Genomic DNA, 16,855 nt, shown 5'->3' with positions numbered 1-16,855 from the left:
TAAGCACTGCCTCTGGCGGTCAGTAAGGATGAAATAGAACTGATCAACGCTGTAACTCCGCCCTAAACTTTTCATTGGGTTCGCTCGATCTGTCTTCACATGTTGGCGGTTTACCCGCCTCGAGCCATTGCTCTCTATTGTTCCGATCCGCAGGGCCCGCCCTTGCGGATAATCCTAAACAACAAATCGAACAACCCCTCTCTAACGTCACTGAGCTACGCCTTGTGATTGGCTGATAAAGTTTGAAACGGTTTCAGCGGGTCAGTGTCAGAGGACTGCGGTTAGGTTCAGGTTGTTTAGAGTTTACACATAATAACGCCGTTATTTTAGCACATTTACCTCCACCTCAGTATGCGATCGATTTAGCTGTTAAAACAAGCGGAGCAACGATCATCGGATTCCCCTTTCAGAGATTCAGACATCGAAGGTAACGCCATTTATTTTGACGTCCAAGACTAGTGTTAGCTAAATTAACGTTAGCTGACTAACATCGTAGCACGAGCCGTTTAAAACATTGCAAAGCAGTTATGAACTATAACATTGTTACCAACTAAGTTTGAATAACGTAACTCTTCCAGTACGTTAGTGGTTACCACAGTAAAAAAAGTTAGGTTAGCACGTTTTGGTGTTGCATGTTCGTTGTTCGTGTTTCATGTTAGCTAAGCTAACGGTTGTGTTGGGCTAATTTGACCACGCAGCTCATTTTAATAACAAAACTGTAAGCGTTTTCCTTTGTGGACCACATTGTTGTTGAATAGCTACTTTGTGCAACCCAACTCGACCGCGAGAATAGAAGACACTGCGCATGTGCACCATTTAGCTGCTTTTACACAGACGAGTGAAAAATGTATCTGATATGGTTATGCTAAAAGGAAAATAAAGACTGTTAAAACATGGACAGCTAGTTGAGTCTTTATGGCGACGCTTCAAATAATCATTGTTTACTTCCATCTCAAGTCTGATCCAGCTTCTCCTGGTTTAACAGTGCAATCTTTCCCTCAAGCCGTCAACATGAACACCGTCCGGTCATCTGTCCAGTCCCTCAAGCAACAATTAGATGGCAAATTAAAAGAGTTCACCAGTGAGATCGAGACTGACCACATGGTGTGGCTTGTGGAGATCCAACAAGAGGCCAACCGCATGTTTTCAGGGTAGGTTTGAAGGAATATAAAACATGTTTGCTCTATTATTTGTTTCCACAAGATTCGATCTTTAGAAATCAGTTTTGTCTCTAAAATTATCTTTACGGTTTTACAAGTGAAGCTGTTTCTTTATATTTCAGAGATTTCGTTGCTGAGCCAGAATTGATGCCAAAAACACCATCACAGAAAAGGCGCAGGAAGCGTATGTCCACGGGGCATCAAGAAGAACATCAAGCCAGACGAAGGTTTGTTGCTTTCATTAGTAAGTAAAAGTTTCACATTTTAATTGTGACGGGGTTTTAAAGTGTGCTTCTGACTCTTCCTGTCCAGATCTTCAAAGGGAAGGCGTAGTAACCTCCGTGGCCCCTCTGTCAAATCACTGAACTTCATCGCTGAGGAAGAGACCGTTCCCGACGCGTCCACCTCTGACGCCGGCTCTACTGCACGGCCCAAACGCACCACCCGTAAAAACAAACAAACGGTGTCTGAGGCGGCAGAGGATGCGAGCCAGTCATGTGGAAGTCTGAAGACCGTGGAGGAGCAGAACAAGAAGCCACAGGAGGAAGAGATGGCCAAAAATAACAAGGTGAACGATGCAGAAGACGAGCTGGACCTCGCCCCGTCCCCACCCACGATACCCTCGCCCGGGATCGTCGTCAGAATCTCTTCCTCGGACCAATTGGCTGCCGAGTGTGCTAAAGATCCGCTGCCTTCTCCCGGCCGCACAGCTGCTAAAATTGCAATCGCTGGCGCAGCGCGAAGCTCGCGGAGAAGCTCCGTGCGATGCTCCCTCAAGCTGCGTCACTCGCTGGCCGGTCTACGGCACAGTATGACTCAGGAGTCTGTGCGCCGTGCCTCGCGCCGCTCCATGCTTAAGAGGAAGGTGGCTCGCATGGGCAACTCCACATGTAGCAGCAATGTTGATGGTGAGAAATGACCCGTATTTGGTTTATAATAACAAAATACCAACCATTAGACATCACACTCTGTTGTTAATCTGGATATCATGTTTGTGGTTGCAGATGACTCTTGTGTGGACTCTGCAGAGGACAGAGCAGTGTGAGTAATGACTGACATTTGTCTGTGTGTATAGGTGATTATATTGTCTTAATGGTAAAAAAAATCATGTGTTTGAATCTATAATTTAAACTATTGGTAACGGTGACTGGTTAATTACTCAGTCACACGTGACTGTACATGAATTGAATGTTCTTTATATGTTTTTAAATGTCTTCACTGCTGTAGCTTGTTACCGGTAGATGTAAGTGCAGACTCTGAGGATAATGCTGCAGCTGAAGAATGGACGGAAACGCCGGAGGTATGAATACATGTCTTTGTCTGTTTAAGTGTGAAACTCATTTAATTTGTATTTGTTATTCAACTAATGTCTTTGTTTTGCTTTTATTTTTTTTGTGAAACAAATGTAGCTCCAGATTAACCAGAGCTTCCGTCCATCTGTTGGACGCATCACTCGATCTGTGGCTGCAAACTCTGCCACACTGGCCCCCCCGTCAACAGTCAACACTCTCAACAAGAGAACAGGTGTGGAAACTGAGCATTTCATATATATATTTTTGATGAATTCGATTTTGTTTGATTTGTTGTTGAACATAAACGTGAATTGATATGTAATGGTACTTGTGTGTGCTAAATACATGTTTGTTTGTGTTTCAGTTATTGAGAAGCAGCTGACTTCCCAGTCAGGTCGCATGTGAGTGCTGTGTGTGTGTTGCACTTAATAACTGCACTGGTTAACCTGTTGTTAAATCAATTCTTGTGTGTCTGTGAGAAGGTCACGCCAGAGTACCAAACGCAAAGCACCAGATACTGTCGTGGAAAGTCCCACAAAGACGCCCTCTCCTCCCAAGAAAAGTCAAAGTGTAAGATGGAAGAAAAAAAGAGGTTTTGCCAAGTGTGAGATGCTGATGACTCCAACTTCCCTCTGCCGGACTGCTGTCATGAAGTCCTTCATTAGACCAGTCACTCCTCTGAGGATTGACCCCAAGGTAAGCTGTACACCTCAACTCTGTCATACACTGGTAGCAGGCTGAGCTGGACAAAACACACTAGTTCAGTGAAGAAAGCATCAGATTTTGATCTGCTTTATTATCGCCGATACGATCCATTAAAACTAGAGCCGACACCGTCTCGTTGTTTGGCTGATATGATCTTGTCCAACCAAATTCTGTTTGGTCGAACAATCACTAGTTTTACTTTAAAGGCGCAGGATACAAGAGTGGGGGCATTTTGACTGCCTCTCAATGATTCTCAGGACTGCGATGCCTGAGCTCGTAGCTAACGGTGTTTACCAGAGGGGCAACCGGAGGGTGGGTGCTCTGCGGGACGGCGTTGTGGGGGTATCAATATTTCTAATAGCTTTTTTTTTTAACATGCAGATCCCAATCGATTGGTTGAGGTGTAGGTAGAATTTCAGTCGATTAAGATTATCTTTGACTGCAGTCGTAATTAAAATGTGTTTGGATTTGCGGCGATACCGGACACATCTCTTACTGTAAACGCATTAGCTAAACACGCGTGTTGTATTGCAGTGAATTGAAAACACATTGTTTTATACGTGCATAACTCTCCTTGGGAACTGAATTACAATCTCAGTTGTGTCTCCTGAAGCCCAAATCTTGTTGGACAATAAACTAGGAAAACGTGTTACAAATTGAATTGCAATTGTTTTTGAAATATTGTGGCTGACATCCTCTTTTGTTTGGATGTGTTTTCTCTCCTCAGTTGAGCGTTGGTATAGTGGTAAGTGTAGTGTGGAAGTACTGACTGTTTGTGGGCATTCTGTGGTGTCTAACATCCCATAGTGGACCTTGATTCAATGTCTCCTCATGTAACATGCACCTTAGATGAGCCGCTTTCAACAACCCAAACGGCATGTGTTAGTTAGTCGATGGTGTCTCTGAACTTTTGAACCAACAATCCTATAAAACAGCTTTGGTAGCTTCACCGTTTGACTTTGTAAAATGAATTTAATCCGAAGTAAAAATCCATCTGAACCAGACGCCGTGACACTATTTGTTCTTAAAACTCGTGTCAGCGGATTGTGATTTATTGGGTGAGAAGATCACACTGGAATTAATGTCTTTGTCCACTTTTTGGGGTTTGGGTCTTGTTGTACAAATGATTTGTTCTCGTGATCACATGACATCCAGCTACACTTGTCGTAGTGTACAGAGTGTCTGACTCTGTTTCTCTGCTTTGTGTCAAATAAACAATTTAAATAAATAGAAACCGGAGACATGATGGTAGCAAACTATTGCTTTGTGATATAGCTTGTTTAAAAATAGACACAAGATCTGTCTTCTTGCGTATCACTCATCCGTTAACAGCCGTCTTTAAAGAGCGCTTCTTATTTTAACGGCAACTTCCAGCGCGGCCTTTCTCTACACTTGCTCTGTTGAATTGTCTGCACAGAGACTAATGGTCACAGTCCAGCAGTGTGAGCACAAACTTCTTTAAGTCGGTGGAAATAAATCAGTCTGTCACGGTGGATTTTTGCTTCACTGGTATGGTGATCTTTTTCCACATGCATGCGCTCCACCTGCTCCTTGTATTCCTTTGACATTTGCTGCCTATTAACAATGTGTTAGAATTAGTTGATTTCTGACAACACACATTTCCTTAAACCTTGTCTTCTCTTTTCTCAGAGGAAGGAGCGTTACAAACTGGAAGCACTTAAGAAGAAGCAGGAGCTGGAGGAAGAAAGGATGAAGAAAATGGATGAGGAGAAGAAAAGGAAACAAGACAATCTCAAAAGGTTAACGCTCCACATCTTTACTCCCTCTGACTGAACCGTAGTTTGTTCTTGTGCTTCAACTTTTAATTTTTGTGGTCCAGGAAGAGAGATGAGAGGCTGAGAAGAGTGTTTGAGGCCAAAGTAAAAGAAGAGCAGCGGGAGGTGGAGAAGAAAAAGAAGATTGAGCAAAAGATGGCTCAGATTGATGAGAAGAATGATAAGGTATTTGGCAACTTCACTCTATTTGTTCACCTCCAAAAAAGATTGAACCCCATATCTAACATTTGGTGTTGGGTCTCTTGGTGCAGCGTCTGGCAGACGACAAGGCCAAAAAGAAGGAGGCCATTAAACGTCAAGACGACCTGGAGCAGAAGAGGAAGTTGGAGGAAGACTCTAAAAGGAAGAAGATTCAGCAAGCGGTGAGACGGCGCCGTCTTATTCATTCCTGTCATTTGTGTTGGGCTTAGTTTGGTGCCGTATATCAAGTCTGTGTGACTGCAAAGAATTTAGCTGAGAACTACATGGCGCATAGCAGGCTGTCGCATTGTGACCGTTTAGGTGCATTTTTCGAGACGTTGCAACAAAATGTTCAGTTTGTGTCCAAAGTACAACTTTTCATCTTGTCATGTAGCGGGAAGTTTTTTTTCTTCTTTTTTTTATTTTTTATAAAGTAACATAATCTTCGGTTTGCAATCAGCCTTTTTTTTAAATGTTGTACGCGTTTTGTTTTAACTCCAGGAGGAAGAGAAGCGGCAGCAGGAGTTACTGGCTAAGAAGGCCGAGGAGGAGGACCAGCGAGCTCGTAAGCTGGCTGAAGCTCGCCGAGCGCTGGAGCTGGAGAGAGAGCGCCTAGCTGCTGCTGAAAGGTTATTGGTGGCCTTCAATACTCCTATCAATAGTACCATACCAGCTGCTTTATACACCAAGTAATCTGATTAGCTTTTCAACACGGTAAAGGTGGATTAAACTGAAAGCTGCATTGGTGAAAGCAATAAAACAGTTCCTGACTTAATGTCTGTTTTTCAGGGAGCGAGTGGAAAAAGAAAAAGCTCTTGCTCTGCAGCAGGAAGTGGAGAGAGCAGCGAAAGAGAAAGAGAGGCGAGAACTGGAGGAGAAAAGAAAGGCACGTTTGAAAAGACTGGTGAGAAATTGAATGTCTTAAACGCGTGTCAAACGGTGTTTGATTTAGCAGCCCAAAAAAAAATGGAAAACACTGACTTCTGTTCCACTAGGAGGAGGAGCGGAGATTAGCTGCAGAAGAGAAAGCTGCCAAAGAGCGAGAAGCTGCTGCTCAAAAGGCCGCTTCTGCAAAGGTAAACCAACAGGGGGACATTTACTTTACTTTAGGTACACCTGCAAACAAAATGGAAAACACTGACTTCTGAGAACTGTCCAATAAAACAGATGTTCTACTGACTGCCAAAGAGCAACATAATCTGATGGTAGAAAAGAGCTTTAAAAGCAAGAAAGTGTAGAAATGTATATGTCTCTGGTCAGGGTAACTTCACATCTGGAAAGATTCCTCAATACCTTTTACCTCTTATCGAAATGTTCTTCATGATATTTCTAGCCTATCTCCACAGTGCTGTCAGCATTAAAGAAGGGCACAGAATGCAGTAGTGGTGCCCTTTCTTAATAGATAGCGTATGTTAAGGAAAATGTCAGCTGAAACATCTGGCCATCGGCAGGCTAATTGTCAAAATACATCTAATTCCTGGAAAACCCCATAATGAAATTAAAAACTGTTTGAAATTTGCCGAATGTTTTGGCTAGGGGTGTCACGGATCACGTTCGGTTCGGATCACGGTTCAGGAGTTCAGATAATTTTTCGGATCAGCAAAGAAAAGGGGAGGAGTCAAATGTAACTTTGCTTTCCATTTATTAAGTAGATAAGTACAAGAACACTGAAAGCAAAAAACTTTGGGCTATAGCCTCTCATAAAAACAAAAATATTGATGGTATCCAAAATGAAATAAATAAAACTCAACTCTGTTTAAGTGAAACATGAATTATGTTGACTTGATACCCTCTTCTTTTAGTCAATACTGAAAGAAAAAAAACTGCAAATGTCTACAGCGTGAAAAAGAAAGCAGAGCAGACCGGCGCTGGCTTACACTGTTAACTGAACTGAACTGCGAGGCAACAATTTGTCTATATTTACTTCCTTCCATTCAAATACACTGCAATAAACGTGGAATGTCTACCGTTCCTATGAAATGATCTACAATGTTAAATTTTTCTTCAAAAAGATGAGACTGTCTACATTCTCTGGGGAGAGGGTAGAGCTTTTTGCAGTCACTATGCCCCCTGCTGTGGAGAACACCCTCTCACTAGGCACTGAAGTGCCAGGTACAGCGAGGTCGCGTCTTGCCATCATGGCAGTGTGAGGGTATTTACACTGATTGCTTTTCCGCCATGCCAGCAGATCACCCCCCACTGGAATGCCAGTTGCTGCCTTGTAGAGTGCCACTTCCTCTGTGATCGTGTTGGCAAAGGTGTGGCGGTCATCATCCTTGCTCGCAAAGGTCTCTCCAAAAAGCTCCTCTATGGCTGACTTCTTCTGTGGAGGAGATGCCTCTGAGTCTGGTCCTGTCAATGCGTGCTCTGTGGCTTGACCCTGCACTTACTTGATCTGTAAAACTAATTATCTCATGTTTCATGAAACTATAATTGGGATGACTACAATGAAATAAATCGCTCTCATTCATTTTTTTGTTACCTCTTCAGTGGCCATAATCTCAGTGGAGAGATCATTGTATGTTCTCAAGCATAGGGCAGGGTCTAGGTGAGACAGGGACTTAAACCTTGGATCTAGTGCAGTAGATCTATGAAGGTAGTCTTGTAGATTAGGGGGGGCCATGTATCTGGGGTTCAGGTCCCCTCTAATGGCAGCCTTCACATCTCTAGTGACTGTGCAGTCATCCTCACTTGGGGCCATGGATTTCAGAGGTAGGATCATGGACACAGATGGTGTAGTTTCAGTGCTCAATAGGGTTGTAATGGTTTTGAGGGGTTTGAGCACCTGGAGGACATCCTCTGCAATTTTCACGTCAGCATCGGACAAGGTGACGATGTTTCTGATATTTTTCTTCAGCGTCTTGTCTGTCAGTGCAGAGTAAATAGCTGCCTGCTGCTCAAGATAACGCTCCAGCATGTCATAAGTGTAGTTCCATCTTGTTGGGACATCATGTATGAGCTTGTGGGACGGTAGCTGTAGCATTTCTTGCTTGGTCTGAAGCACATGAGTGGCTGTTGTGCTTCGGTGGAAAAATGAAACTACTTTCCTGATTCTCCCAAGGAGGCGGTCCATCTGGTTCACTGAGATTCCCCTTTGTGATGCTAAATTGATCACATGTGCAAAACAAGGTAGCTGTGGTCCCAGTCCAGCTTCTATGACTGCATTTGTTTGGTTCCTGGCATTATCTGTGGTGACTGGAATATTGCTTTTGGAATATAGCTTCCACTCTGCTACTGCTTCTGTCAGCACTTGTGCCAGGTTTGTGGCTGTGTGACTCTCACAGCAGCACCGGACTATGAATCTCCCACTCCGCCGTGATGAAGTGAGCGGTCAGTCACGTAGCTCTCCGTTGCCCTGGAGGTCCACCCGTCTTTGGTGAGGGCAACAAAGGATGCCTTGGATAACTCGTCTTGATCTTTTCGTCTTCATATAGGCCTGGAACGATCTTCCCACTGAAGTGGTTGCGTGAGGGGACTTCGTAACGTGGCTCAAGCACTTTAAGCATATTCTGAAATCCTTTGTTTTCTACCACTGAGTATGGCCTCATGTCCGCAGCAATAAAGACCCCACTTGATGCTGTAATGGCTTTAGCCCGGTCTGACTCTGCCACAAACTGTTTCTTAAATGCTGCGAGGATACCTTGTTGCTGCGGCTTTCCCGCCGTCGCTGATAGACCAGGATGGTGGCGCTTCAAATGTGTGGCCATGCTCGATGTATTGCCGTGTTCGTATGGCTTTCTTTGTAAACAATGCCTATGTACCGTAATGGTTTTGTCTACCACCCATACCCCGTCATTATAATTTACAGGGAAGCCAAAATGCTCCCAAACTGATCCGTGACACCACTAGTTTTGGCTTAATTGAAAGCTTTCTGTTCCACTAGGAGGAGCGGCGATTAGCTGCAGAAGAGAAAGCTGCAGAAGAGCAAGAAGCTGCTGCTCAAAAGGCCGCTTCTGCAAAGGTAAACCAACAGGGGGACATTTACTTTAGGTACACCTGCAAACGTTGACACAAAGACTTGAATCGATTCTATCCCCAGTGGAGTCACATGTACCTCTTGATTGTCCCCTCTGTAGGCGGCTTCTTGCCTGAATGTGACTGTGGATATCGAGGTAAGAATCTACACTGGCTACATTTGGACTTGATCCCACTCATTGAATAACTGCTTCATAGCGTTTAATATTCTAAAATCAGCAAGAAACCTGTAGGCAACAGTGAAGGGCATATTTACCACTTTTCCGAATTCTTGCAGCACTCTGTAATGGGCCCGCCTGTAGGAAATGGTGCTGACCTCAATAAGACAGTGGATTTTGTGGTAAGTTTAAATAATGCGTTCTTGGCGGATGTTTTGAATCTGTTCCTGTCTTTGAACACTATGGAAACGTGTGTTTTATCCTCTGCAGCGATCGCCACAATCGTACTCCATCACTCCAAAGGCCGGCAACAAACCGTTGCCCAAATTTGGGGACGATTACGGGATGGACCAAAACAGTGACGACTCCACTGATGACGAGTCTGCCCCAAGGAAGCCCGTTCCATCCTGGGCAGAGGGTAGGCATGATTTAATATCACGGTCATTTATTATGATGATCAACCTATTTACCTCGCCTTCTGTAGCGTTGTTTATAATTCACTTTAGTAATATTTTTTTGTAATGCACGAAGCTGAAATTTACCAAGTCCTCTGTTGTCCAATCATAGTTTAACACCCATAGCTAGGCCCCGCAGGCCTACTGAGGTCAGTCAATTGTAATATTGTGACTTGTTCCAAATTGAGTTAATTCCACTAATACTTTTTACCAGACTTATTTTGGGTTTGCACAGTGTGACGTCAGTCTCATGCGTCGTCTTAAATCACAACATTGTCTTTAATTTGTTCCCCTCCAGCTCGCAATCTGCAGCACAACATGATGAAGCAGTACTTCAACCCTCCTGATCTAGACTCTCTCTTTGGAACAATTGCGCCACCAAAACTGGAAAATATCTTTTACAAGAGCAAGCCTCGTTATTTCAAACGGACCAGCTCGGCTGTGTGGCACTCTCCTCCCTTTGGAGGCAAGTGATGTCTGTACACTGCTGCAGATACACATATTATATTACTGTATAAAGTTTAATCTTTGTTTTAATGTCTGTTTATGTTGTAAATTATAATAAAATGGTTGAACAAAAAAAAAAAAGAAATCTTGTGTAGGTTTTTAGATTTGATTATTTGTGAAGCCTAATAAAAGCTTATTCAGCGCAACATTTTATTCGCTGTAAAGGCCAGTGCACACTTACACATTATTTTACCTGATTCAGATTGGCTCTTTTTTTTTGGCCCACTGCTTTTTGTGTCCCTTTAAATTTGGAGATTACTAAAACAAAATGTCTTTATTCACAGGCATTCTATTTCAATAGGGATGATAAATCCCTCCCACATTTTGTAAAGTTCTTCCATACACCGTCCAAGTCCTCTGCTATTGAATTTCACATTTTTCAAATATGATCCACATTTAGCTTATGCATAACGATATTGTTCCAGCAGAAATGCATCGGTTCTCTATTTGTTATGTGTACATCGTTTCCTTATATAATCCAATAAAAATAGTAAGTAATTTCAAGACTACACTTTTTTTTTATTAAAAAAATTAACTAAACATGAAATGCATATGATTTATTAAAGAGTGCACTGATGGAAACAATGCTGAAAAGACTAGAATATACACATTTTCCTGTCGAGTTTCAGACCTAACTAGTTTCTTATTTTTCCTTCACATGTTGAGGGTTAAATCTCTTACAAGTAGGTTAATTGTTCTATAACAGTTTAACAAAGTAGAGCCTAACTACTGTGTTTGCAACACATACGTATCTATTGTGTGTAGGGCTCCAGATGACTAATACAGTTCAGATGTAACATGAATTCGTGCGCGTTTGTGTGAAATACTTTGAATGCCACATCTATACAAAACCCACGGTCTGTCACACCTTGTGTTCTCATTCTTGCTCCTTCCCTCCTGCCGCCTTCTTCACGCCACCGTCCACCAAAACGCCCAGCAGCTCTCCTTCAGCCAATGAGATTCCTGAGTCATTGGGCGAGTGTTGCTGATTGGTTTCTTGCTGCGATGGCGCCGAAGTGGAAACGGTGTCCATGTTGTTGCTCAGCCCACCATTGGTGCCCCCGTTGCTTGATCTCATGTTGGTGCTGAAATTCCCATGGCTACTAAAATGAGTGTGACTTGTACCGTTGCAGAGACTTCCCGTCACGTTGGTGCTTGTTGCATTAATGCTGCCAGAGCTGCTGTTGGGATTATGGGGATTTGTAGCTGCTGTTCGGGAAGGAGGAGTGAACGAGAACGCCCGTTCTCCTCCGCTTCCTGCAGTCAGAGCACTCGGGGGCCCGGGCTGGCTGTCAGCTGAGGGGAGGGTGTCCAGAGTAAGGCGCGGTGGTGGAGGGCGGCGAGACAGCAGGCCGTGTTCAGGTCTGTGTTCAGGTCTGAGTTCAGGCGGAGGGTCTGGGAACGAGAACATAGGGGCACTCTGGACCTCGCCATCCTCACTCAGCCAGGGGAAAGCAGAGGACGGCGGTGGGGGGACGTGGTTGGGGGTGTCGGGGGGCAGCGGCTGTGAGCCCGCCATCTGAGGAGCCAGGGAGCTGCAGCTGCGGTTCCACTCGTTCTGAGTTCGCCGGGCAGGTCGAGGGCGAGGCACCGCGGGGGGCACACAGTGGATGGGTGTTTGTGGGCAGCTGTAGAAACCCGGTCTCTCATTCAGGGGCATGGTGGAGAAGGCATAGTCTGGATCTCGCTCGTGGTTCAGAGGCTGGCGGCTTTGCGGTGGAGTCAATGAGGCCTCTGGGTGCAGGTAAAGAGGGAAGCGGCTCAGTGGCGCTCCAGGGCGGCGGCGCAGCAGAGAGACGCGGGAGGAGCGAGGAAAGTTAGGGGACTGGACACCGAGGACACGACCCAGCCCTCCGAGCAGCGGGGTGGAGTAGTTGGCTTCCTCGTGTTCTTTAATTTGCTCCAGATTGGACTGAAACTCCATCTCCTCCTTGGGAACACTAGTTCAGATGAAATAAGTGGTTATATGGTTGGGAGAGTATTTCTCGGTATTTAGAATTGTCTGCCAGAAAGTAAAAACATTACTGAACCTGATATCCAGGGCTGAGCCCATGAAGGAGGGTTTGCGATGTTCAGCGCTGGCAGCAGTGTAGGGAGGCTGAGGTTCACACTCATTCCAGTACATATCCCTCTCCACCAGCGGCAGGCTGTCGTACATCTCGTCCACCGACAGCAAGGACACCTGAGAGACAAATCAAAACAGGAAGAATAAGACCGCCTCTGTCTGCGGCTGATGTGAAAGTGGCAAATAGTTTGAATCCAAACCTGTAAATTGCGATCGACGAGCCAGTTGGTTTCAAAGTCGTCGTCGTCTTCTCCAAAAGGATTGATGAGTTGCTCAGCCACCTGAGACCACGAGCAGAAAGACACCACAATACAGCTCGGCAGGACAAATGAAGAGCATTTCTTGTGCAGCATCAGCGTGACTTGAACCTCACCTTCAGCCAGCCAACATAGAAGAAGAACTGCAGCAGGGTGAACACGGGCAGGTAGAAGTCCAGATCGTGACCGGAGTAGCCTTGAGCTGGATCCAAGAACTGACGACCGATCAGACAAGCCAGGAAGAAGCTGTAGACCGCCACTGTGGCCACCTGGTTAAAAAACACGAGTCACGCGTGTTTCACAACTCCCTTTGAGGAAACGGTCTCTTGTCAAGTCTTTGCATTATTGTTGTGCACTCATTGTGTTTTGCTTGGTCAGATTTCTAATTTGACAAACTGAGTTAATGATTTTAGGTCCACGATGACTCGGATTAGAGTGACACACTAAATGTCATTCTCTATCGCCCACCAGCAGCCTAATATAAGCTCTACATCGCCATTAGCAGTGTTATCTCTTTTTAGACACCTAATCATTGCACATTTATCACAACACAAGAACTGTTCATTCAATTTGTTCAATCGCAAATGCATCTACGATATTTCAGTTACAACACAGTATATCAACAAAACCTGAGTGTAGACAAGAGGCAGGCTGATCCAGTCGTAACCATACAGCTTCATGCACTTTGCCCGTAAACTGTTCAACTCCTGAACAGAGGGAAAAAAGCAGAACAGCCAAATGAGGGGGGGGGGAGCAATTTTAAAAAATGTTTCAGAACGTGATGATGTTCAACTCTTTCGGCCTGCAGACAGATGCACTTGATGACCTACAGTGAGAATGGCTGTGAGAGCCACGTCGTTGTTGATGCGACCCTCAATCCGAGCCCTCAGAGCCAGGCTGACGAACCACATGCAGGGAACCCAGAACTTGTTGTGAGGAGAGCGCAAGTCCTCCAGGTGCCTCAGCTCATCGGACGTCATCAAACCTGAGAGACACAAACACGGCATGGAAATAAAGGAATGACACGAAGAGACAAAGCATTTAAGACGTTTGTTTCCATGTTTGTAGTTCTTTACTCAGCCGTTACATCAGTAGCATGTAGCATACAAATAGTTCAACCACATCAGATGGAAACACACTGAGTCTCAACCGGTTCCATGCTGGACCACCTTACACAGTTTTCTTCTTTTTTCTTCTTCTTTTAAATAGTGCAAACAGATTCAGCAGATTTTGATGTTGTTGTCTTATGACTGGTACCAGCGACAGTGAGTTTTGGTGGTTTCGTGGCCACGTTGTACCTGCCCGCACCACATGCTCCATGGTGGGGAACCTCTTGTAGACGGCCGTGCTGACGGAGCGGTAGATGAGCACACCAGAGAGGTTGGCGTATCGCATCAGAGTCCGTCGGGTCAGCCTGGAGGCCTCGTCTGTTCCCCGAACATGACCACCCACTAATGCTGCCAAGCGGTCCGGCCAGGGGACATTCTCAAACTGGCCCCACCAACGGGACACAACCAAGGTGACATAGAAGCCTGGCAAAAAAAAAAAGAACATTGCAAGTACAGAAGTGCATGCCAACCTCCTGTGATCGTTTCCAGGAGAATGGTCTTAGATTGAGATGTAGATCCATGAAACAGTCAGCCTCAACTCACCCAGCACAAAAGACACCGGGATGAGCTCTGCATAGCGGTCACAGTATATCGACAGCTTCTCAAACAGCCTCTTCTGGTCATCGGTAAGCACAAACCTGGTGAAGGAAACATCTATTGAGCCCATTACAACTAAAACACAGGGAGGTGAGCCCTGTGACACTTTCTGGTCCAACATACAACATCCCAAATGAATCCGTTTTTGCATAAAACTTTTCTTATTACATCAATTTTTGTATGTTGTTGTATCACAAACAAGAAACATTTACTGCTAAAGTAACACACCAACTTATCCTATTAAAACAAAAAATGTGTTCTCATTGTAACATAGGCATGTTGTAATGACTTCCATATGTTATCAAAATGAGAAAATTGTCTGTTTTAATAAAGTAAAGCCATTTAATAAAAAACTGAAAAACTCTTGTGTAGAACATGAAGTGGATCTCAAAATTAAAATGAGAACATTGCATTGTTCAGCCATGTTTAGAGCCGCTGAGAGGCAACAGAAATGCTCTCAATCTCGTAGACATAGCGCCTTTAAGTAACGCTGCCACTGGAGCGGATAAATCGGTCCGGGTTCTGATATTAGCCGATACTTATCGTCAATATCGGGCGTATATATCGGCCGATAAGTAACACAAAATTTCAGTACAGAAATGCCAAAGAAATAATTATTATTATTTAGAAACCGTGTCTCTGTTACGTAGTTTGAAGTTTCAACTACAGAATGTCCTCCTTAGTACCTCGGTCACACTTCTTCAATGAACTAAATCTAAGTGACCCGTAACAAAGATGTTTAGGTAAAAAAAAATATAGAAGATTGAAGTTCTGCTATGAGAGTACCTATAAACAATGCTGAAGAAGTAGTAGAGAAGAGTGAAGATGATGAGCTCTCTATAGAGCAGTTTATAAATGCTGCCCTTCCAACGCAGAAGCAGGTGAAAGAAGGTCCCCAGACCTGCATCGGCAACCCTGCGAGAGTACGTTACAGTCATTGCTGCTTGCTGGCCAACTTGCTGGGTGACTGTGTTGTGACATGAAGCAAACCAGTGTGGCTGTGTTCTCTGTGCTTCGTCTCAGCTCAACGTCAGCGATCAGCCTGGATCTCATAAGGCCAGTTTGGTCACAAATCTAAAATGATAAAGTAAAAAAAAAACATATATTTTCTCTACGTACTCTTTAATCCATATGTTTGGTTTCTCTTAATCAACTGATACTGATTTTCCATTTTTCTGCACATTTAAATAACCATTTCAAATAATATTTTCCCTTATTTCATAGATCTGAAATACACCAATACATCTGAGGAGATGTTCGCGGGGCTACAACAGGCAAATGCAACATGCGAGGGCCTCAAACACAAAGCTGTGAAGTTTTTACCTACCACGCAACATGAAAACGTCTGTCCATCGGAGTCACTGTGGCCCGAGATGTGTAGCCGCAGCGTTCGTTGGAATGATGTTGGGGAAAAAAAGGAAGCCGGAAAGAAAAAGAGAGCAGGGGACTCCTACACCTCCGGTCACTTGATGTGTTAATCTGCTTCAGCAACAAAGCTGCATTGTGAGGCCAGGTCCTGTTAATCTGAACAAATCTGAGGACAGCAGAGCGCCCACACTGCCACAAATTGGTTGCTGAAAGGCACGAGTGCTGAGTAGTTGTGTTGACATTTTTGAAATATAACTCTATGAAAGCAGTTTACTCAAGGTGGAACACCCAGTTAACTATCTCTGGCTTTTGGTGAACACACAACCTGTTTGAACGTATTCTCATTTCTTGATTTCAGTTCACACCTATACAGGGAACATTGATTCATTTTGTGTCATTCGGTTTTTCCTCATGGAAACCTCTTGATCAGGTGAGACTGTGTGTCGTCGTCGTCCCCCCCCCCCCCTCTCTCTCTGCTGGAAGAAATGTGTACAGCTGTACTCTAACTGGCCAGAGGGTGTTAGTGATTAACCCTTCCTGTCTAACCAGGAGACCAAAAAGCAGAGAGAAGTGCGGACAGAGTTCAATCTTGAGATTATTAAAGCACGATTTCAGCTGTTTTGACAGATTTGTGATGCTCCTGCAACGACTAGAGATCAATTTTGAACACTTTGGTGAGTATGTTCTGTGCATTTTTGCTGTCCTTAAATCATCCTGGATTAAGTTTCTCGCAGCTTCTCGTGTATGATACTGTCCTAACTTAAGTTGAAGTAATGTTTACACTGGATATCTCACAAAGAAACACATTCCTTGAGCATGAGAACCGGCAAATAAAAGAGCCTGAGCTCCTCTGGCACGTGTGTAAGTTATTCAAACACTGCAGAGGTCTTGACTCGTCCACTGGCTACTGAACGACTTTGACTGTGAGGTTTATTGAGTGAAACTTTTTTAGTTTTCGTGTGATTCCAAATTCCAGGATGAAACTCTTTCTCTTCTGAATTGTCTGTGCTTGGCACCCGCAGGTATATCAGGATCACTAAACACCACTAAAAGCATTTGACAAACTGATTGTAACCTCAGTGGAGACGTCTACAAGTTCCCGAGGAGCCTGAGAGAGACATGGATGCTTTTGAGGGAATTCACAGCGTCCAGATTTCCTCATCTCCCCCGTCTTCAACGGCAGCCAGTCCAGGATATGAAGTCGTCAGAGCAGGGAGATCTGGAATAGCAG

General features: G+C 44.4%; 2 protein-coding genes across 13 annotated transcripts; one reads left to right on the top strand and one right to left on the bottom strand.

Annotated features, from left to right (window-relative positions):
- The first annotated feature begins 283 nt into the window (after positions 1 to 283).
- On the top strand, positions 284 to 13,636 carry LOC306779643 (inner centromere protein A-like). 12 transcript variants are annotated; one of them, XM_079271615.1, is made up of 20 exons: positions 284 to 427; positions 1,004 to 1,151; positions 1,283 to 1,387; positions 1,473 to 2,068; positions 2,165 to 2,201; positions 2,388 to 2,460; positions 2,570 to 2,684; positions 2,817 to 2,853; positions 2,935 to 3,148; positions 4,808 to 4,917; positions 4,998 to 5,118; positions 5,205 to 5,315; positions 5,635 to 5,762; positions 5,923 to 6,019; positions 6,129 to 6,209; positions 9,017 to 9,094; positions 9,210 to 9,245; positions 9,386 to 9,448; positions 9,537 to 9,684; positions 10,020 to 10,230. In XM_079271615.1, the coding sequence occupies exons 2-20, from the start codon at positions 1,012 to 1,014 to the stop codon at positions 10,193 to 10,195; spliced, it is 2,466 nt and encodes an 821-aa protein (XP_079127741.1). In that variant the 5' UTR covers positions 284 to 427; positions 1,004 to 1,011; the 3' UTR covers positions 10,196 to 10,230. The 12 variants fall into 12 exon arrangements, with proteins under 12 accessions (XP_079127741.1, XP_079127740.1, XP_079127735.1 ...); XM_079271614.1 differs by having other exon boundaries at positions 5,923 to 6,037; positions 6,132 to 6,209; XM_079271609.1 differs by having other exon boundaries at positions 5,923 to 6,037.
- LOC306779723 (bestrophin-4-like) lies at positions 10,734 to 15,229 on the bottom strand. The gene is made up of 9 exons (XM_079271705.1): positions 15,043 to 15,229; positions 14,203 to 14,297; positions 13,849 to 14,082; positions 13,381 to 13,535; positions 13,180 to 13,257; positions 12,667 to 12,819; positions 12,494 to 12,574; positions 12,259 to 12,410; positions 10,734 to 12,168 (listed from the first exon to the last, which is right to left on the bottom strand). The coding sequence occupies exons 1-9, from the start codon at positions 15,192 to 15,194 to the stop codon at positions 11,106 to 11,108; spliced, it is 2,163 nt and encodes a 720-aa protein (XP_079127831.1). The 5' UTR covers positions 15,195 to 15,229; the 3' UTR covers positions 10,734 to 11,105.
- Between the last annotated feature and the right edge of the window lie 1,626 nt (positions 15,230 to 16,855).

The sequence above is a fragment of the Melanostigma gelatinosum genome (genome assembly GCF_949748355.1).
Source record: "Melanostigma gelatinosum genome assembly, chromosome: 1".
NCBI lineage: Eukaryota > Metazoa > Chordata > Actinopteri > Perciformes > Zoarcidae > Melanostigma > Melanostigma gelatinosum.
Note: the sequence above shows the minus strand (reverse complement) of the source record. Positions and strands in the feature narration are given on the sequence as shown.

Coding starts and splice junctions, on each gene's coding strand:
- LOC306779643 (XM_079271609.1), top strand. CDS start 1,012: ATGAACACCGTCCGGTCATCTGTCCAGTCCCTCAAGCAACAATTAGAT. Junction 5,119..5,204: donor TTGATGAGAAGAATGATAAG/GTATTTGGCAAC, acceptor CTCTTGGTGCAG/CGTCTGGCAGACGACAAGGC. Junction 9,246..9,385: donor ATGTGACTGTGGATATCGAG/GTAAGAATCTAC, acceptor GAATTCTTGCAG/CACTCTGTAATGGGCCCGCC.
- LOC306779723 (XM_079271705.1), bottom strand. CDS start 15,194: ATGACTGTAACGTACTCTCGCAGGGTTGCCGATGCAGGTCTGGGGACC. Junction 13,536..13,848: donor GGAGCATGTGGTGCGGGCAG/GTACAACGTGGC, acceptor TGTGTCTCTCAG/GTTTGATGACGTCCGATGAG. Junction 12,169..12,258: donor GGCTCAGCCCTGGATATCAG/GTTCAGTAATGT, acceptor CATCTGAACTAG/TGTTCCCAAGGAGGAGATGG.